The 21,118-nt window shown below is 43.5% G+C and overlaps 1 protein-coding gene and 1 long non-coding RNA gene across 8 annotated transcripts in view; one reads left to right on the forward strand and one right to left on the reverse strand.

Moving 5' to 3' along the window:
• LOC128945988 (uncharacterized) overlaps window positions 1-21,118 on the reverse strand; it is a 94,572-nt gene that overhangs the window by 13,817 nt on the left and 59,637 nt on the right. For 4 of the 6 annotated variants that reach the window (XR_008483912.1, XR_008483911.1, XR_008483909.1 and 1 more), the window contains exon 1: window positions 268-310. The exons of 1 other annotated variant lie outside the window; for it this stretch is intronic. This is a non-coding gene — a long non-coding RNA (uncharacterized LOC128945988). Of the gene's footprint in view, window positions 1-267; window positions 311-11,025; window positions 11,162-21,118 lie in introns of those variants that run through there. One more of the 6 variants, XR_008483913.1, reaches the window with a different exon arrangement.
• Window positions 10,877-16,664, forward strand: SLITRK2 (SLIT and NTRK like family member 2). 2 transcript variants are annotated; one of them, XM_054289923.1, is made up of 2 exons: window positions 10,877-11,008; window positions 12,023-16,664. In XM_054289923.1, exon 2 carries the CDS (start codon window positions 12,066-12,068, stop codon window positions 14,634-14,636), a length of 2,571 nt encoding a protein of 856 aa, XP_054145898.1. In that variant the 5' UTR covers window positions 10,877-11,008; window positions 12,023-12,065; the 3' UTR covers window positions 14,637-16,664. The 2 variants fall into 2 exon arrangements, with proteins under 2 accessions (XP_054145898.1, XP_054145897.1); XM_054289922.1 differs by lacking the exon at window positions 10,877-11,008 and adding an exon at window positions 11,412-11,492.

Consider the following 21,118-nt stretch of genomic DNA (forward strand, 5'->3'; position numbering starts at 1 on the left):
GTTTTGATTGAGGATAAAGGCAGAAGAGTCAGCCTATGGTACCCTCTCTTTGCACTGAAAAGTGTCCAATTCCAAAGACAAATGCACTGAGCTCAGCCATCCCAATTAAAGTGTCAGATGCTATTCAGCATAAGCAAGGATAGCACAAAGAATGCAAAAGAATCAGCCAGGGCAGCATATTCACAAAGGCAGCACAGCAATTGGTGTTGGTTAGGGGACAGCAAAGCACAACACCTGTTATTTAAACAAACAGATGTACATACTTACATGTATATATTTGCTCATACAGAGCTAACACAGATATATATATATATATATATATATCACAAAAAAAAATGTATAAAAAGAAGTAAAATCACTTTGCTTTCTCTAGGATATTCTCTTGAATCTTTGTATGAACAGTAGTGGAACTCCAGCTGAAGCTGCTGTATCTTGATGTTGAAATAGTGTCTTCTTGCTGCAAGTAAAAAGTGTTAAAAAGAAATATTCAAAGACCAATTTTTTTTCACAGGCAGCTACAACAACTCATCAGGTATGCACAGCACACATACACCCTGATCTTACACTGCTGTCAGCCTGCCAAAACCCCTCATGGCTCTGGAGGAATTTCTGTGCTGAGATCGGGATCCCACAGGGTCATTCCCTGCAGTGGTGCCTGGCACACATCTCCCACTGCCCTCTCTGGAGGTTCTGCCTCAGTGCTCATGGCACTCTGCTGCATTCAGCTTAAATCACCTGAAAGCTCCAGCTTCCTCTCTTCCCAATGCCTACTACTTACTGTATTTTTATCAGAGAGGATGAGAGTGACAGAGAAATCCCCTGCCAAAGGTTATCTCTGAGTTCATGGTGTGTGTCCTTCTGCTGCCACATCCAATCAAGCATTAACACTGTTCCAGGCATTCTTCCCTGGGACTGCTCCTGTGGGGCCAGCAGGAATTTCTGCTGCAACAGGGAGGACAAGCTGGGCTGCCACCACAGCTCCATGTGGACACGGTCAGCCTTCAAATGGCTGTGAAATGATCTTCCAACTCCAGCTTTCCAGAGCTGCTGTTGTTTCCAAGAACTAAAGAGACACAGCCCATCGGGCTCTGCTCAGCAAGAACAAAGCTCACCCAGAGCAGTGGGAATCCCCCCAAATCCTCTGTGCTGGTTTGAAATGTCCCAGAGAAAGGCCAGGGATGCTCTGCTCCTCCCAGCCTCCCTGGGGCTCACTGAAGGAGGCTCTCTGGGGGATTTGGACTATTGTGCTCACACTGAAGGAACTTCAGCCCCTTCTGCAGCCCATGTGCATCAAAATTACAGGGGAGGCTGCAGTGTAATGCAGGGTCATTTCTGCTTCCTCTTATCTGACAGGAAATTCATTCCCAAAGCTAACACAAGACATTCATAAAGTCCTTCTTAAGCTCTTGAAGATCCACCTCAATTTCCTCTACAACAGCTGGTGTGAGTTTACAATAAATGAGAATAAACTGGTACACAGCCCATGCTCTTGTAATTGGCACAGTGATGGACTTGGAGCCCTTTTCAACATTTGAGAAGCCAGATAACCCAAGTTAGCAGCAAGAGGATCACCATGAAGCATAATTATTTTATAGCCCCTATTTAATTTTTGGAATATCAAAATTTATGACAATCACTAAAGCAGACTGATTAAACCCTAAGCGTAAACACACCATGAAACAGAAGTTGTTTTGCTGTCACCCCAAGTAAGCATCTATTTGCAAAGTACATGGCAATATCAAAGAGCTCTCTATTGATTAAACTTTGAAAATAAAATTGCACCACTTATCATATGCTGTTTGCAAAAATGCCAATCATTATAATACTCACATAAGCATACTGCGTCTTCCCCCTGAACTCGTTAAATTTATTACTGAGACTCTATCCTGAGCTGCCTACATGTGGAAAAAATATCATTCAGATAACGCATTAACATTTATAACCAGTATTTAAAGCTGTGCATGGTGCCATCTCAAATGATAAGGGTCTTGTCAGCATTTCCAGTATAAGCCTCATTTCAGGGAATGGAAGAAGGGAGGGAGTGGCAACTCTGCGTTTCAGCAATTTTAAATGACACCAACAAGAAGCCTGACATACAAGTTGTCAATCTAATTGTACTTATCTTTCAGAGATAGGTGCATCTTTCATGTCCACATTCAGTTTAAAAAATAGCAAAATTCTTACTACATCATTGTAAGCTACCTGGCAAGCGCTGTCATTCTGCTTGTGCATACAACATCCCACACAATTATAATTCTAGATCTAAGCCTTCATATTACAAAAGCTCTTAAGGTATGGAACAAAAATGATATGACCTCTCCTCACAGTTATACTTGCTCTCTAGAGGAGAAAGAAAGAGATAAGCAAAACAGCTAACAATACAACAATGAGGGCTGGTTCATGACTCATGTTATCAGATGTTCCCGCAGTATCAAAATACTAATGCTGAATACAAATTTTAATGCCAGAAAAGATAAAAAATAACAACAAGAATTTTTGGGGTGAGAAACTCGTAGGTGCAATGCATCTGACATGAGCCCAATTCTGCTACAGGTAGCATGTTAGCTGTGATTTGCCGAATGACACCTGTTAGCTGTTGAGGTTTAAGTATTCTGCCAAAAGAAAAGATGTTTAAGATATTTGTATTAGTACAAAAAAAAATGTCAAAAGACAAAGGCAAGAGAGGCTTCTGAAAGACACATCTCTAAAAAGGAAGGTATTGAAGTGCTTATACCTGAGATGATCTGGACCACTGGACAGGTCATAAGTAAATATATGCAAAGGAGGGACCTCAGACCAATAGAATTCTAAGTGCATCAGTAACACCTGCTAGAAATAATAAAGCCAAACACTTCTGTGTGCAAAAGCAAGAATATTTCTAATCAGAAAGCTCAAATGCTAACCAGTGTAATGGTTGTAAAGCAAAAACACTCTGAGCAAATATGCGTGCAAATGAATTTTCCAGATTCCAAGGTGCAGTTGATTACCAAGGCTAACTGAGCTGTCCTCTTCTCTCCCAGCTTTACTTGCTGCTCAGGCACACACTGGACATAAAAATCTCCTGCTGTGCAAAGGATTTTATTGCTTTACAGGAAAAAGACTAATAGATGATAAAACAGAGGCCATATAAAGGATGGGCAGTTGTTCAAGAATTATATGCTTTGGAATGGAAAGAAATGCCATAAGAGCTATGGAATGCATACACACACTTCATATTGAGGCCAAAACTGCTCCACTTCACATGGAATCTCAGGGGCTGGAAAGGCACCACACAAAGAACCAGGTCCATGCTGTGCAGCATTGGGGCACACACTCATCCATGGAATATCCCACCGACTCAGGTGTCCCCCACCACCCCCTGGCATTTAGGCTGGAAAGCAGCTGACTAAATATCTTCAGCATCCAGATTCCAATGACTGCAATAAAGCAGAGATATTATCCTAACTCCTTCCCTTCCTATCGTCCTTTCAGTTAATGTGCACATTTGGCATATTTCTGATTTGTTTTGGAATTAATCCATCAAAGTAGAGATGATTCTGAGGACCGCAGGAAAGCAACTCCAAGGCCAGGTAAACAGCAATATTAGAAATTTTGACATCAAGCAGTTTTAAACACCATCAGAGTTTGACCACTGTCAGTAGCTGAGGAGAATCTGAGTATGCCTATTTTCTACCCAAGCACCTACATCTCATCATAACACATCCTACTAGATACTCAGGATTTGTGTGTCTGTGTAATCCCCAGGGCAGAAGCCAGCTGGAACCCTGGCCCCATGAAGCCAAAGGGAGATTTGTCTGTGGCTGAAGTCTGGGTCAGGATTTTATGTATGTTTATTTTGTGCTTTGTGCAATAACAACTCAGGGAGCTACTTCAGATGCCAAATAAATTTTGAGGTTTCTGTGGAATTTGAAATACTTTATAAGTGATTCTCCCCGAAAAATTAATGCAGCCACCATTCTCACAAGTTCTAATTGTCTCATCAATTTCTTTTCATGCCACTTGCAGTTATACATCATGCTTCAAAGTCAGCATGTGTACAACCAGCCTCCACAAGACAAATATTATAGGGTATTTTTCAGGTAAATGATTACTGCTCAGAGACAGTGAAGTTACTGGCTAGAGTGATGTGGAAAAGACTGCGGAAAAGCAGAGAATGTTTTGCTTTACTTTAAAATTGAAGTATTTAATTCTCAGAGAATTACATTTTTTATCATTGTAAAAACTTGTGGGTCAAGATAATAGAAAAGTGGTTTACTAAAGCAAAGCGACAGGCTGCATGTGGAAAAAAAAGAAAACAAAAGATTTCTTCTCAGTACAGTGGTGCGGTCCAGCCACTTGCTAGGATGTAGGTCTTCATTAGTGGCTGCTCTAGAAAACAAACATCCTTGTAACAAATGTCATCTCCTCCCTCTCTTAGCTTTTAGTGCGGAGCAGACATCACGTTGTGTGGAATATCCCTTTGGCCAGGTCACAGAATCACAGAATAATGAGGTTGGAAGAGACCTCTAAGATCATCGAGCCCAACCTATGCCCTAACAACTCAACTAGACTATAGCACCGAGTGCCATGTCCAGCTGGGGCCAGCTGCCCTGGCTGTGTGCTCTCCCCAGAACCCTCCTCCTGCCCAGCCCAGTGAGGGCAGAATGTTGGAGAGACAGCCCCGAGGCTGTGGGAACACTGCTCAGCAGCAGCCAAAGCTCTGGTGAATTATTCACTCCCCTGGCTGCCAGTGCCCAGCCCAGCGCTGCAGGGGAAATGAGCCCCAGCTCAGCCATACCCGGCTGAAATCTCCCACCCACCTGGGGCAATCCTCACTCACTTCTCCACTGACGAGTGGGGAACTAAAATTGCTCAGAGCAGCACCTTTCAGCAGATTTGGTTCCAAACTTTTGTGAAGGGGGAGGACCTTGACTGACAGCCAGGCATGCACACGCCCTGTGCACATGCAGAATTACACTCATCTTAGAAACCAGGTGAAAAAACAAAAGCCAATGATTACCCAATTCTTTCTTCAGTGGGCAGCTATTCACAAACATCTCATGGAATTAATTTAATGGAAGGAACTTTTGGGAACACATGGAGTCAGAAAAAAATGCTGTTTCTTTTCTACTCATCTCATTTTTTTCTGAAGCAAAACCAGAACTACGTGACCTCTGTGCATAATGACAACTCAATGACACAGCTCTCATTCTGAATGTGGAATAAGAAATGCTCACTATGAACTGCTCAAAAATAATCCTCAGGCCATGATTATTCATAGAAATTATTTGGTGAGTAATTTCAATTAAATAAATTCAAGGAATCAAGAAAAATAGGCTAAACTAATAGAATGCATTATTTATGATGAATAATTCATTTGGAGGAACTTTCTCCCACTATTGCAGAAAGCCAGCTCAAGGCACAGGGCACTGAAGTCTCACTTAAGCCCTGTTTTGAGGTCTTAATTGGGGGCTTTCATGATGAATCACTCCAGGCTGGCCCTCTGCCCAGGATTGAATTTCACCCATTGCTCCTGCTCCTCACATATTTCTAGATATGTCATTAGCACAGTGGAATCTGTATTCTTTCAACTTCATTGCCATAAAAATGATGATATGGAGAGATTTCTTTATGTTCCTTTTACTACTAAAAACTAAAGAGAAAAAACTTCTCACATCTCCTCACCAGACTTTCAACAGTGAAAGTTCATCATACCCATACATCAACTGCATTATGCAAATATGAGCCCCCTGTCCACTGAAGTAAGGCAAGAAGACACAATAATTTAAACAAGACTCTCCAAATCATTAAAAACACTTGTGTGCACTTGTGCTTACATGATGGGACATTTCCAGTCAAAAACATTCACAGTATGCAACACATAGATTATGACTCTGAGGAAAGCTGAAAAAATGTACTTGTAAATGGTAATGGTAGAAATTACTGTGGACACACATTTGAAACACAATAAATAATACATCCATTGTTGTTTTAAGGATGGGAAAATAAAACCCCACACTTCTCTTTTCTTTTTTTTTTTTTTTTTTTTTTTTGTTCTTGTAGCTTAGCAATGCCAGCACAGAATATCTATCATCAGGAAGATTCATCTCATTGTTCCTATCAGAGGAAAAGAGCCATTGACATGATGAAACAAAGCACTTCCAAAAATATTTAAAGCACTCAATAAAACCTAAGTGCTGACTTTGAAGCTAAGTATTTGTTCAAAGATCTGATCCAAATCCCACTGAAATCAGTCGGAGTCCTTCCACTGACACCAAAGGGCTTTGGATCAGACATCCTACTTTCCTGAGTAGGATGAAGACACCCATAAATATTAATTGTCTCACAGTGCTCTGCTGGGTCCTTTGATAAAAGGTGCGAGTGGATATTTGTTTTTCTAGGCAAGAGAGAAAAAATCTGGGCTAAATCTAAACTAATGATCAATTCTTAATTGCACAGTGGTGAGTCTGTCAGTATCCCCAAAGCACAGGCTACCAGGGATGCCTTCTGAAAGACAGCTTCTTTATCGCATTTCCTGCTGAAACCGATGTTTCTGCCATTATAACACACTAAATTCTCTTCTTAAGACAGTCAGGATTAATGATACAAAAAATCAGAAGCTGGTAGTTCTGCTGTTGCAGTTTTTACCACCAGGGTAGAATCACACTGTGCTGTTATGAAACAGATTACCCCAGATCTATTGAAACAAATAATGATGTATTCTCCTTGCAAAAAAAAATCATGTTGGAGTTAGATAACGGGTCTCAAAAATGCCTAACCTTGGCCAGGGTCTGAGTCCTTGCAGGAAGCAAAAACTGAGGGAAGAGTTAGAAAGCACATTAATTTTAAGTCATAGTTCATTAAATTCTTTCATTTTTACAATAGGTAGTCATGAAGTGTCAGTGAACAGTACTCTGAAGTAGGCCAGCCCTCCATATGTTTGCATGGTTGGGAGAAATGGAGCTAAAAAGCACATCTGGAAACCAGAGAAATTCCTTACAGCTGATGGCACAGGCAGCCACTGATTGCCAGCAAAAGGCAACTCAGCAGACCCAGTCTGGAGTGTCCCTCTGCCCCCACACTGCCTCATCCAGCAGCTCTCCTTCCACCAAGGCTTCACCCCAAGGGTCTCCCTCCTCTGCCTCTCTTGGCACATGGGGCGGTGGCTGGGCAGCCCGGGATGGACACAGGGCCAGGAGGGCACAGGCTGCCCTCCCTGCCTCTCCTTCGTCCCTGCCTCTCCTGCTCACCCTCCTTCACCCTCCCCTGCTCATTCCTTGCCCAAAGAAAGGGGAAGCCAGAGACTCCTCTTTCATCCTGTCCTTTACAGCACTTCCCAGTGCTGCTGGATGAGATGAAACTGTGGATTACAAGTAACAATTATTTTGCATATTGTTCACTACTAAATCTGGGAACTTAAGAATTCCTTAAGAATTCCTTTTAAGTGATGGTCAAAAATTCACTTTACAGTATAGGAAAGACCACAAAAATGTACATAGTTATGGAAGTAGAATATCTCCAGCTACATGGAGATACACACATGCACAGAGAAAGCCAGAATACAAGATATTGTTGAAGACTGGTGATGATTATCTCAGAACCCTAAAAGCTTACATGGAGTAGGCATCTCATGTGCAGTTCAGGATTACAGGATGAGGAACATATGAGATCAGCAAACACCTACATTCACAAATTCCCATTGTCTTACTGCATGACCCATCATGTTGTGTCCATAGAAATCAATATTGGCTTCTACTTATACTATGTGAATAAACACTTCTTTACTTGCCAGCAGCATCTAGGCTACCTTAATAGATTCTAATGACCAGTAAGACTTATATCCTACCCTCCATCCAGCTCACAGAGTTTTTGCTTTGTTTCTTGTTGCCTTCATTTCTTTATTCCATAAGACTTGGTGGATATGTTTGTTCCTTCATTTATATACAGAGAAGCAAACCCAGAAAAACTGATAGGTAAAGATGTATAAGTAGTGTTTAGCATCCACCTGCAGATACAATGTGAAGAAAGAAAATTATCTCCACATTTTTCCAGACTTTTTCTTCTCTTTGATATTTACTCTCCCAGAAGGACAACAGCATGATGTGCACTAGGCAGGAAGGGTAATGATCTGTGCCAAATTTTATGTGCTTATGCTTCATGCTGTGGTCTGGCTTTTTTTTCCCCTGCCAGCAGACAGATAAAGTGGTGGCTTCAGGACTGTGCAGGAGCCAAGAGCTGCACTGGTGTATGGAAGAGCACAGGACTGACAGACTGTTTGAAGCAGGGTAAGGCTGGCACCAGGCAAGTATTCAGTTCATACTTGCTCTGCAGCTGTCTGGGAGTGTCCCCATGGGAAACAGGTAGGGGATAATTAAGGGCTCTTAAGCCAGCAGACAAGGATATTACAAGGATAAACATTTCCAACTGAAGACAGTTAGATGCAGAGTTGTAGAGAAAGCCCAGTCTTTTACCTGTGGGGGATGAAACCTATTGGAACAATTTACTGAACACGATGGCAGATTTTCACCATAGGCAATTGCTAAAATATGCCTGGCTATGTTATTGGGTTTCATTTTTTTTCTTTTTCCTATGAAGTGTGATCTAGTTTGAACAGGAATTAATTCAAATTTAGCTGATGGCCTGGGTTATGCAAGATTCAAAAGTCACAATGGTTCTATTAAGTCTCATAATCTATGCAACTGTACTGAGTCTTCATGACTCTGCACAAAAAGGAGCATTGAGGGAACACAGCTAAATATTTGGGACCTCCACAATGCTTACAAATCAGGCATAACCTTGAGTTTCCCCAAGCCCTCATGGGCTGCTGTACCAACCTGCCTCCTGGCCTTTTATCCCTGGAGGCTCCCAGATAGTCACAAACTAGAAATGTTCCTCCATTCAACATATAAAATAAAAAGGCCTTAAAACAGGTGGAGGAAAAAAGCTGTTCTTTTACACTCTGTTTTTAATTGAAGGGATTATAAAACACTTCAGGCATGCTGAGAAATCAGGACTTTGTTCCTAAATAAAAAGCTGAAGCTATTATTTTTTTTTTAATCCTTGTTCCTCCTCCTACAACCATGGTTATTATATGCATGCATTTGCAGTGTAATAGAATCAGTATCATCTCTGTGTCTTATTACTGTTGCAATCCCCTAACATGCTGTTCCTTCCATCCCACATGAATCTGGTAATTACTGCTGAGGCATGCCATGTGTACGCTCTCCCTTCCCAGGCAGCATCAGCAGTGCCACAAACACATTTCCCACCTATCAGTAAACACAAGCAAGTGGGATAGTGCATGTTGCCTCATAAGCCAGTTCCAGGACATGGTCCTTGCTCACCAGAAAGATGCACCTGGCTGAAACTCATGGACATTAAACAAATGTACACTCTGAGACAAGGGAAAATTGCACTGGAGTTACTTGTGCCTTCATTTTTGCCGTGTTGGAGTGAGCCCTGTGCTGGGCTGCTCAGGTGAGATGTGATGGAGGGAGGTTACAGGAGCCTCTATGTGCCCCTGTGTGGGCCAGGTGTGTATGAATATGCTCCTTTCTGAAAACAAAACAAAAAAAAAAATCAACCTGGGTCTCCTTTTACCTTCTCTTTTTAGGCTCATGCCCCCAGACTATGTTAGAAAGAGCTGAAAACAGGATTTGCTACAGCCTGTAACTAGTCCAATTTTGCTCCCCAAACACCATATCCTCATGTTTAGAGCAGAAAATAAGCAAAAAATCTCACAGAATAATAATCTGGCTGCTGGTGTATTAGTGTTGTAAAGCAGCAGATCTGCCACACAGATCTTTCCTGATCGTAGCAATTTTCGTTCCTGAATTCAGCTGGATAAAGAGTCAGAATGGAGCAGCTCTGAGTTCATTTCAGAATCCCAATCTTGTTGAAATTTACATAGCACCGCACCAAAAGTGTGCTCCAGTGTGGGATGCTCCTGCTCTTGTCACAACCTCTCCAAATTTTAGATAGGAAAACTGCAACTGTTTCAATCCCAAATGCAAACTCCAGCACTATTCCTGTCCAGGAGCACTGCAAAGGCATCTGTGCTGGCTGCTGCAGGATGTTACCTTTTCCAGCCTCAAGAAGAGAGATAAAAATAGAGAGTACATTTCTGCTGCTCCTAAAATGTGGGCTCTGATACATAATGGCTAAAGAATACCACGAGATGACAGTATCACTTTTGCCAATTTCAGAACTCTTTTGGCAGCAAACCTTTACATTCTAGAGACTAAGTGCATATAATACCCTATAAGAATCTGGCAATAATGCACCCTGCCCTGCTAGCACTGTAAAAATTCCCTGTAGAGTGCCTTTTTGTCCCCTCCCCGCAGTGTGAACCCAAAGTTTTACCTTTAGATAGAGACCAAGAGCAGCCATCCTTTCCCATCACATAGGAGCCCAGGACATGGAGCTTAAGCAAAGTCACAATAACCCAGATCCAACATCTTGCTCTTTTTAAAGGCAGCCAAACGCTACACCACAACATTTCAATGGGGCAGTGGGGCTAATCCAGCCAGTGGGAATGATGGTGTTAGATGTGGTTAAATCTGGCTGCTCAGTACTCGGGGCAGCGTTCCAGAGGGTGCAGGGGTTCAGGCTTGGGACTGCCGCTGCCTGGCAGCCCGGTTTGGTGGAAGGTGTTGAACTTCCCTGAACGTGTAGAGCACTAATGTGCAGGGCAGAGCTCGGCACGGCAGTTTGGGAAGGGGGCTGGCTGCTCCAGCCGGAGCGGGGGATCGATGCTGATGCCAGATCAGGATTTGCAGCACCGCTGCTCGGAGAGCCAGATTGTGCATGTGTGTGATGTGCGATGTGTTCTGTGCGATGTGCGATGTGCGCGTCTGTGCGGCGTGTGCGGAGGATGTGTGCGGGCTGTGCGTGTGTCCCTGTGCGGTGTGCGTGAGTGTGCGGTGCGTGCGCGGTGCCGGCTGGCTTTTGCCAAAGGAGCTGCTTGACTTGCTCTCTGTTTTGAGGGCGCGGATTCAGGGACTCGGGGCCAAGAATTCTCCGGACCCAGGTAAATCCGCTCGTTACCTTATTCCCCTTCCCGGCTCCGAGTGCCCGCGCTGTCCTGCAGGTGCTGTCAGAGCGCTCCCGCGAAGAGCGGCCGAGCCGGGAGCGGAGCCGGCTGCGAGAGCCACCAAGGGAAGGGGGGACGGCGACTGGGACAGGGGGGCTGGGAAAAACGTGTCCCCCCCGCCCCCGGCTGACGTCAGCGCGGCTCCGCGCGGGGCACCCGGCAAAAGCGCCGCGCCGCGCCGCGCCCCGCGCACTGCCCGCGCTCCCGCAGCGCCGCCGCTCTCGGCCCGCGCCCGGCCCAACTTCCCGCACAGCGGCGGCCGGGACGGGCCCGGCCGGGACGGGACGGCGGCGCCCCGCTGGGCTCCTGCTGAGGCGTGAGCGGGCGATGCCGCTCGCCGCCGGGCGCCTGGCTCCCGGGGCGCGGCGGCTCTCGGCGGCGGGCGCTGCCCCCACTGCCCCCTCGGGCGCCCCGAGAGCAGGTACGGGCGCGGGGGCGGCGCGGGGAGCGCGGGCTGGGGGCGCCGCTGCGGCGGGGAGGGTGTGCTGGCAGTCCGTGTGAACCCCGGGTTAAGACGCTGGCAGTCCGTGTGTTCCCCGGGTTAAGATGCTGGCAGTCCGTGTGTTCCCCGGTTTAAGATGCTGGCAGCAGCCGGGCGCGCCGTGACCGTGGGACGGGCAGCGGGGACGGGATCGAGATCGTGCTGCCGGCGGCCGCCGGGGCGGAGGCGGCGGCCGCGACGGGCGGGGGATCGGGCGGAGAGCCCAGCGCTAGGGACCCGGGTTTGGGGAGCTCCCCGACGGGGCTTCCCCCGCAGCGGCTCCGCAGGCGCTTTCCGAGAGGAAAAGAAGGGAGGAGTAGGGGGGGATTCCAGAGGAGTTGGGAAGTCGCTGCCTTGCAGCTCCCCTTCCCCCCAAGCCTTCCGACCTGCCTTCGCTCTCCCCGTGCAGCCCCTGCTCCCGGCAGTGTTCACTGGGGATTTCTTCTTTCTCTCTTTACCTGTCTCAAAAGGTTTGACTGTAGGTACCAAAGCGGGGATCGACGGCGCATAAAGATGCTGAAGGGTGCTTGGTTGCTCAGTTTGTTAACAGTGGCTGGGATCTCGTGGACAGAGAGTCGCAAACCTGCCAAAGACATTTGCAGCAAGAGCCGCTGCCCTTGCGAGGAGAAGGAGAACGTGCTGAACATTAATTGTGAAAACAAGGGATTTACAACCGTCAGCCTCCTCCTGCCGCCCCCGTCCAAGATCTACCAGCTGTTTCTCAATGGGAACGCACTGACCCGCCTGTTCCCCAATGAGTTCGTCAACTATTCCAACGCCGTGACCCTGCACCTGGGCAACAACGACATGCAGGAGATCCGCACGGGGGCCTTCAGCGGCCTCCGCACCCTCAAGAGGCTGCACCTCAACAACAACAAGCTGGAAGTGCTGAAGGAAGACACCTTCCTGGGCTTGGAGAGTCTGGAGTACCTGCAGGCTGATTACAATTACATCAGTGCCATTGAAGCGGGGGCATTCAGCAAGCTGAACAAGCTCAAGGTGCTGATCCTCAATGACAACCTCCTGCTGTCCCTGCCCAGCAATGTCTTCCGCTTTGTGCTCCTCACTCACCTCGACCTGCGGGGCAACCGGCTGAAGATGATGCCTTTTGCCGGTGTGCTGGAGCACATTGGAGGCATCATGGAAATCCAGCTGGAGGAAAACCCTTGGAACTGCACCTGCGACTTGCTGCCACTCAAGGCCTGGCTAGACACCATCACCGTGTTTGTGGGCGAGATAGTCTGTGAAACCCCCTTCAGGCTTCATGGGAAAGATGTGACCCAGCTCACCAGGCAAGATCTCTGCCCTAGGAAAAGCTCCAGCGATTCAAACCAGAGGGAAAAACACCCTGTCCTCTCAGACCCACACGTCTCGAGGCTATCGCCCACAGCCAACTCTGCCATCAATCCCACCAGGGCCCCAAAAGCCAGCCGGCCACCCAAAACTAGGAACCGCCCCACCCCCCGTGTCTCTGTGTCAAAAGACAGGCAAATATTTGGACCTATCATGGTTTACCAGACAAAGTCTCCTGTGCCCATCACCTGCCCAGCTGGCTGCATCTGTACGTCCCAGAGCTCAGACAATGGCCTAAATGTTAACTGCCAAGAGAAGAAGATAAGTAACATCTCTGATCTGCACCCCAGGCCAACCAGTCCAAAGAAACTTTACCTTACCAGTAACTATCTGCAAGTCATTTATAGAACCGATCTCACAGAGTACAGCTCGCTGGATTTGCTGCATCTAGGAAATAACAGAATTGCAGTGATACAAGAAGGTGCCTTTACAAACCTCACAAGTTTACGCAGACTTTACCTTAATGGCAACTACCTTGAGGTTCTGTACCGATCCATGTTTGAAGGGCTGCACAGCCTGCAATATCTCTACCTAGAGTACAATGTCATCAAGGAGATCCTGCCACGCACATTTGATGCTCTGAGCAATCTTCATCTGTTGTTTCTCAATAACAACCTGCTCAGATCCTTGCCTGATAATGTCTTTGGAGGCACTTCCCTCACCAGGCTCAACCTTAGGAACAACCATTTCTCATACCTGCCTGTGAGAGGAGTCTTGGACCAGCTCTCGGCTCTGATTCAGATAGACCTCCAAGAGAACCCTTGGGACTGCACGTGTGACATCCTGGGGCTGAGGAACTGGATAGAGAAAGTCACTGACCAGAACAACCAGCAGTCAAATCCCCCTGTAGTTATCAATGAAGTAATCTGCGAATCTCCCACCAAGCACTCTGGAGAGCATCTGAAATTCCTGAGCAAAGAAGCCATCTGCCCAGAGAACCCCAACTTGTCAGATTCTTCTGTCCTCTCCATGAACCAGAACACTGATACCCCCCATGTCGGTGCCTCACCCAGCTCCTACCCAGAGTTACACACCGAAGTTCCGCTGTCTGTCCTAATTTTAGGCTTGCTGGTTGTGTTTATCCTGTCAGTTTGTTTTGGAGCAGGTCTGTTTGTCTTTGTCCTTAAGCGCCGGAAGGGGGTGCAGAGCATGCCCACCAGTGCCAACAATGTAGATATAAGTTCATTTCAGCTCCAGTATGGGTCTTACAACACTGAGACCCACGATAAAACTGAAGGACATGTTTATAACTACATTCCCCCTCCCGTTGGACAGATGTGCCAAAACCCAATCTACATGCAAAAGGAAGGGGATCCAGTTGCCTATTACAGGAATCTCCATGAGTTTAGCTATAGCAGTCTTGACCACAAAAAAGAAGACCCTACCAGTCTTGCATTTACCATCAGTGCAGCTGAATTGCTGGAAAAGCAGTCCTCACCAAGGGAACCAGAGCTCCTGTATCAAAATATTGCAGAAAGGGTCAAGGAACTCCCCACCGGAGGATTAGTTCATTATAACTTTTGTACCTTACCCAAAAGGCAGTTTGCCCCTTCATATGAATCCAGACGCCAAAACCAGGACAGGATAAATAAAACTGTTTTATATGGAACTCCCAGGAAATATTTTGCAGAACAGTCTAAACCTGAGCATCCTTTACTCCAAGGAAAGCTACAAACAGAACCAGACTACCTCGAAGTTCTGGAAAAACAAACTGCAATCAGTCAGCTGTGAGGGGGGAGGTGGGAGACAAAAGAAAATTTTTTAAATGAGCTCAGCATCATATTTCTTTGAGTCTGAACTCAGTACTGATGTCATCTGTCGCATTCCCAACATCTCCACTTTTTTAAAATCAGAGAAGGAATGAGAGAGAAAAGGAACCCTTGCAGCATAGCAGGGATGTGGTGTTGCTTTTACAACGTTCCCTTTAAGTTATTTCTATATCTCTCTCCTTTTGACCCTTCTCTAGGAACTGTCATTGCAAATGTATCTTTCTGAAATAGATCTTGCATAATTTTTTTTGATTTTGAAGGAAATGAGGAAGGGGTCTTTGGGATTTCTGTTTTTTTTTTTTCTTTTCATTTCAAAATGGAAATTTAATGTATTATGTAGAAGATCTCCAAAGATCTTTTTTTCCTGGACTATGACTTTCTTTTGTAAATAATAATATACAGTACTGCTGTTTCAATTACCAACTATAGCCACTGGGCGTCACTTTTTTGTGTTAAAGTGCCTTTGCACTTTAAGTACATTATTACTTAATTGTTGCTCTTAGCTTTGATAAATTGAACCTATTTTAATGTGTTGTATTTTTGAAATTAAAAAAAAAATTGTAAAATAGATCTATATGTCAGCTGCATTAAATCAGAAGGTTTGATTTATAGGAAAGCTGCCCTTCTTTAAATGACTCTAGTTCTAGGACCTTACAGACTCAAATGTAAATTATTGGGGTGTTTTTTCCCTCTAGGTTTGTTTAGAGTGACTCACAGAAATCAACTGAGAGGATTTAGCAATGGACTAGAGGTTATCAAATGCCTCAGCCGGGAATAACAGCTCATTAATAAAAGATGTTTAACACAATGTCATAGTGAACTGAACAATTAATGTCCTTCTTAATACATTGCATTGCAGCTCTAACACAGTAATGTTCAATGGCTTAAGATTATTTTCATACTTAACAGAACATTACTCATAATATTTTATGCATTGGATTAGGTATTTTTATACATTTTAGGACAGAGTTTATATTTGTAACTTTTTGGACTGAAATTAACATGTCCTCTTCTTGCCAGATACATATTTTTTTCATAAGCAGGGACACCAGCAGGGGTCATCCCACACCTCATTAAATTTATTAACATACAGGCAAATGAACCAATGCCAAAGGTAAAATTTGAACCCAGGACTCCAGAGTCCTCCAACTGAAATCAGTGCGTGCATCCCACTAACTTTTGGTAGTCTGAATTGTGTCATTGTCTGTGCTTTTTGTCTCTAAAGCTGAAGTAATACCGCAATAATTCTAATCTGTTAGAGAAAATCACCTTTAAGTTCAGTGTCTTAAATGTTATAAAATGTTTGAAGTTAATTGAATTCCATTCTCAGCACTGGTTTTCTTTAGCCCATCAGTGAACAAATGCAATGAGTCTTCTCCTTTCCCATTAACTCAGGCCTGTTTTGCTTCAAGCTTTATGTTATCACCTTCAATTTGCTTTTCCTTCATGGAAAATATTGAAACCATTTTTATTAACAAGTATACAGTCAAACTTTATTAAACCTTATTAGCTTCTAAATAATTTTTAGATGCAAACATTATTGTGCAATTTAAACAAACAGCCCTTATTTACAACAAAAACAGTTTTGTTTTGTCTGTTCTAAATCCTTATGCAACTGGGATGGTGATCTGCATATAAAGTAGGCCAGGCTTTTCAATTCCTTATTAAAGCAATTGATGGGGTCTGAAAGAAGCACACTGTTTCCTTTTCATAAATAGGTTACTGCACATAATAATCCTTTATTATCATGCAGAGATTGAAGTGGCCTCTGCTGACTGATTTTTAGAGCTTTGCTATAGTTAATAATACAGTATCTACAACTTGGAGAAATTGTCAGCAATAGCATTTAAGCTATAAATAACTACAATCAATGTTGTTCTAATCAGGACTTTGCCAAAAGGAAGTTGCTTTATATTTAAGAGCTAAAGAAGCTTTGCATGTGTATTGCTAGATATCTGAGTCACTTAGTAAAATGCCTTCTAATGATTTATGTGACATCTGGGTACATTAATATGCTAACATGTCAATTCTTTATGTTTAGAATCCATAGCATCTATGGCTGTTCATTAGATCAGGTTTAAAATTGAAGTGCTACACTGAACTACTGAAGAATCAGTCTCCAAAATGGTTTCACATCAAGAGGGAGGTGAAATGGTATCACTTTAGTTGAACCTGGAACATTTGACTGGAATTGCATCCATCTTTGAGCAAGGTACTTGCTTGAAAGCTTCCAGTACTGATTGTCTTATTATGGCTCCTTCTCTTGGGTAATTAAAAGCATTTATTACTGAAACACTGAGAAAAGTATAAGTATTATTTTAAAGTTATTAACTCTTTCCAGGTACAAATTTAGTATTGCCTGCAGAACAAGTACCATGTTACATCTGGCAGCAGCTAGGATAATGTTATTAATTATACTCCAGTAAGCAAGAACCACTTACAAAGGTTTATTCCCTCAGAAAAAAAAGCTAATTTTTTCAACAGAAGTGTTTTCAGTGTTCTAGTGCTGGCAAACAACAAAGATAGGGAATTGATTCTGTTAGTAACATTACATTGTTTGGGTTTAGTTCTTTAGTCTCAGTTCTTTGATGTTTGCTTTGGTGGCTCAGCCATACTTTACAGAGCTTGCTGTTGCTTTACATTTCCTTAGGTTTCCTAGTGGAATTTATTTAATGACTAGATTTTATTCTACATCACCAGTGCAAGCTAAAAAATTATTATTGCTGTAGATCTTTTAGGTTTGTTTTTATACCCTTCAGCTGACATCTTTTAGGCAATTCTTTTCATAGAGTGTCTAGGTGAAAGAGATTTTTTTCAGTTACACTTAAAGAGATTTGTTTAACAGGGAAAGTGTGTCGGCAGCTGCTGGATAGAAGGTCTCCACATTTCTTCAGCTGTGCTGCCCTGGAAGCTGCTGCTTGTTAGGGGAGAGCTGCTTGCCTGAGTCGTGGCTTGATAATGAGTCTGAAAAAAAATTTCTTTCACAGTTTGAAAAGTTGAACTGTGAAAATTATGTAACCAGGTTAGCAAAGTTGTTTTTATTCCCTCAGGAAAATGGGGTGCAAATAGTTTTCTTTCTTCATAAGTTTTTTGTTGTGAAAGTGAACTTAATGACCTTTACAGAAACAGTAACAGTGCAGACTGAAGCACTGTTCAAACTATGCAATTATATGTAGTGAAAATGAGGAGTTCTACACTTCCAAAGCATGAATACTTTTTTTTTTTTTGAGACCTTTCTGGGTAAGTATTAGATAAAGTTTATCTAAAGTTTATCTTTATTAGATAAAGTTTATTTCCCTTTTTCTCCTCAGTGACAAAAAATGTCACTTTTTGGAAAAAGTGTTCTTTGTGTCCTCAGGCCTGCCACAGTGCCCTCCTGGTGGGTCCTCCATTCTGCAGTCTGTCTTCCACCAGATTTCACCTTTTTGGGCTCCAGCATTATCAGCTCCTACCCCACCTCTGTTACCTGCTTCCAAAGCCCTCACCATGCCCCAATCTTTCCGCTTGCCTCTGTCCCTGTAGGTTCTCCATTCCTTCCCTAGCAAGCTCTGCAGGACCCATTTCAGCTCTGAAGGGAGCTGCTGTCCCTGCTCCCCCCTGAGGTCAGTCCTCGCCTCCTGCCTTGCCATTGCTGAGTTGCCCTGTGTCAAATGAGACACCTGGTCACAGTGGTTTTCCTGGGAGCTGTGCTGGAGGAAACTCTGCTTAGCTGTTCCCTCTTCCCCTCACTGAACAGAGAACAGAAGCCGAAAATCACAGAGGGTTTCGGTTTCCACTCAGGATTCCCCGTGTGCCAGCCTCGGGAAGGTGCCATAACCTGTGTCCAAGCAAGAGCAAAGGGATGAGCTTGCTGAAACCACTGCCATCACATCACTCTTGGCTGGCATTTTGGTGAGCTGTCTTCAGCATGAGTTAATCTTGCCAAAATTAGCTACTAAAATTTTAAACTCAAACTGGTTGTGTGGTGTCTCTAGAGTAAATAGCAAAGATACCAGGCCATTCAAAGGGGATTTATTCCTGCTCACAACACAAGGTGTGAATTGGGCTACAGATATGCCTGCTTTCTTCCAGGAAGTGTAGAGAGGATAGATAATGAGTGCTGATAACAGCTAATTCCCACATAGAAAATGGTCAGGCTAGGCTGCCTGCAGCTAGCACACCCACATACAACATCCATGCCCTGCTGAGTATCTGCCTGTCTCTACTCCAAGACATTTTTTTCCTGTCCATGAGAGAATCATTCCCTGTGGAGTTTAAACCCTGCTTTGGTCAAATGCACTGACTTTTTATAACACCACCTTGTGCTATACAGTAGGGATTAGTTTGGGTTTCTTTTTCTTCCCACCACCACTTGAATTTGTAAAATAAAAGTCGCACTTATTAAAAGTTTGAAGGTGTAATTAGTAATGTCAAAATAAGGATACCAACAAGTTAAATTGCCTACAAAAAGTCTTATAGAATACTGAGCTTGTATAGGAATACAATAATTTTAAACTGCTCATGAGTGAAATGAGATACTGGAAATGTTAATGAAGCTTCTTAGGCTCTTACAGGCTAATCACTGATACAGTTTGTGATTTTTCATATTACTGTTTTTGCAGACAATAAACGTCATTTAACAGAGAAGAAGAAGAAAAAAAACTATTTCCCAAAGACCTCCCATAACTGTAGAACTTCAAAATAACATAAATTAACTTATGCAGATGATGTGACACTTCTTGTGCATTTCCCATCACTTTCTCTAAGTGTTCCAAAGTACAAAAGTTATTCTTTTCTAAGAGGATCATTAAGTCTGTTTGGATTATTGATCTCATAGCTTTTCTGGGCACAAGGCCAATCATTTTGACTAAGGTTTTTAATCCTAGCTAATGAGGGAGGTGGATTAAGGAGAAGGTTTTTGTTGTTGTTCTTTTGTTCTTGAAGGATTGGTTGGATTTCTTGAACCAGTAGATTGACATGTTTATGAATACAGATGAATAGATCGTTTTGAATGAAAGAAATGTTGGAGTGGCAGTCAGAGATGCAGTCATTCTCAAGACCAAATAGGCTCAAGAGTATGAGTGAAGTTTGAAAAACAGGACATCATAAAAGTGGCTTTCTTCCTGAGATCATAAACACAGAGGACACCGCTGTGAATACAGCAGCAGATCCTGGTACATGCTCTTAACCATTTGGAGGGATGAAATTAGAGGCCAGATGCACCTCCATTATCCTTGAGGAAGTGTTCAGGATTTGTTCTCATCCCTGGCTGGTACCCTGTGTGCACCCACCTATATTAGCACTGCTTCTGCATTACTTTGAGAAAGTAAACAAGGTGAAGTTTGGAGGGGCAGAACTATTTGCAGTATTTCTGAATGGCTCTTATTTCTGGCCTTTAAAATGAAATTAATTAACCATTGGTGCATTTAATGCCATGAGACTTTTAAATTCTCAAGTCCTTTGTAAACTAAGTTCCCAGCAAACTTTTTGGGTCAGTGAATGTAGCTACTTGCAAGTGAACAACACAAGAGATTGTGGATGATCTTAAGAAGGAAGTAGTCAAGGTAATGTAAATACATATTAGCAGTATAACAAATTACATCAGCATTACAAAGTTATGCAATATAATAACATCAGGATTATTTATGGTGACAGAGCAAGTGTAGATTTGTGTCTTGAAAACACAGGTTGTGTCTTCTTGCCCTGCTTGTGCATTGCTCACCAGAGCCAGAACTGTTAATCACCGGTTATCTTGAGAGAAGGAGGTAGAACAGCCTTTCTAAAAATGAACTCTGCATTGGAAAAAGCACAGCTAATGTATATAGACCTGTTGCAGTTATCTCCTCTTGAGATAAGACATATTTCCATACAAAAGCCTGGAAAAAAATCCCCTTGAGATTGCTGATTATGTGACAGAGTCTATTTTAGAACATCTTGATTCTAGTTCTGAAAGCCTCTCATCTGAGAGTTGGAGTTAAGGCATTTTTTTGCCATGCTATGAAGTTTTGTCCTTTTCCCGGGGGATTTGTTACAGATTTGATGCATGCCAGCATCTTAGCCAGAGAGCTGAAATGAACACAAATTTTTTTGGAGAACTGTGAAAATGTAATGACTACATAAATTTTCTTCTAATAACAGAAGAACATAAAACATGATGAGGAAGCAAAGCTGTCAGAGAGGCTTTTAAAGATTCCAGGGTACAGTCAAATCTGAGGAATTCAGGTGTAGCTGCAGAGTACATTTATTGTTTTACACCTGAGTGCCTTCTGTGGGATGCCCTGGGATTGGCAGAGTGACAGGAATCTCACTAAATAAGAATAATCCCATTGAGCTGCCCAGCTGTGAGTGGCAGAGGGGAGAGAAAAATGCCTATGTCCTTCTTGCCATCACTTAAAATGCCATTTGGGAGTTTTCCAGACTCAATACTCATTCCCATAAATCTGAAGTCAGCACACTCCAAGTTTG

This window comes from Melozone crissalis, unplaced genomic scaffold, assembly GCF_028551555.1.
Source record: "Melozone crissalis strain CALT ecotype California unplaced genomic scaffold, PUWL_Pcris_2 ptg000068l_1, whole genome shotgun sequence".
NCBI classification, from domain to species: Eukaryota; Metazoa; Chordata; class Aves; order Passeriformes; family Passerellidae; genus Melozone; species Melozone crissalis.

What these genes read in the sequence shown, in the direction of transcription:
- SLITRK2 (XM_054289923.1), top strand. Translation starts at nt 12,066, where the DNA reads ATGCTGAAGGGTGCTTGGTTGCTCAGTTTGTTAACAGTGGCTGGGATC.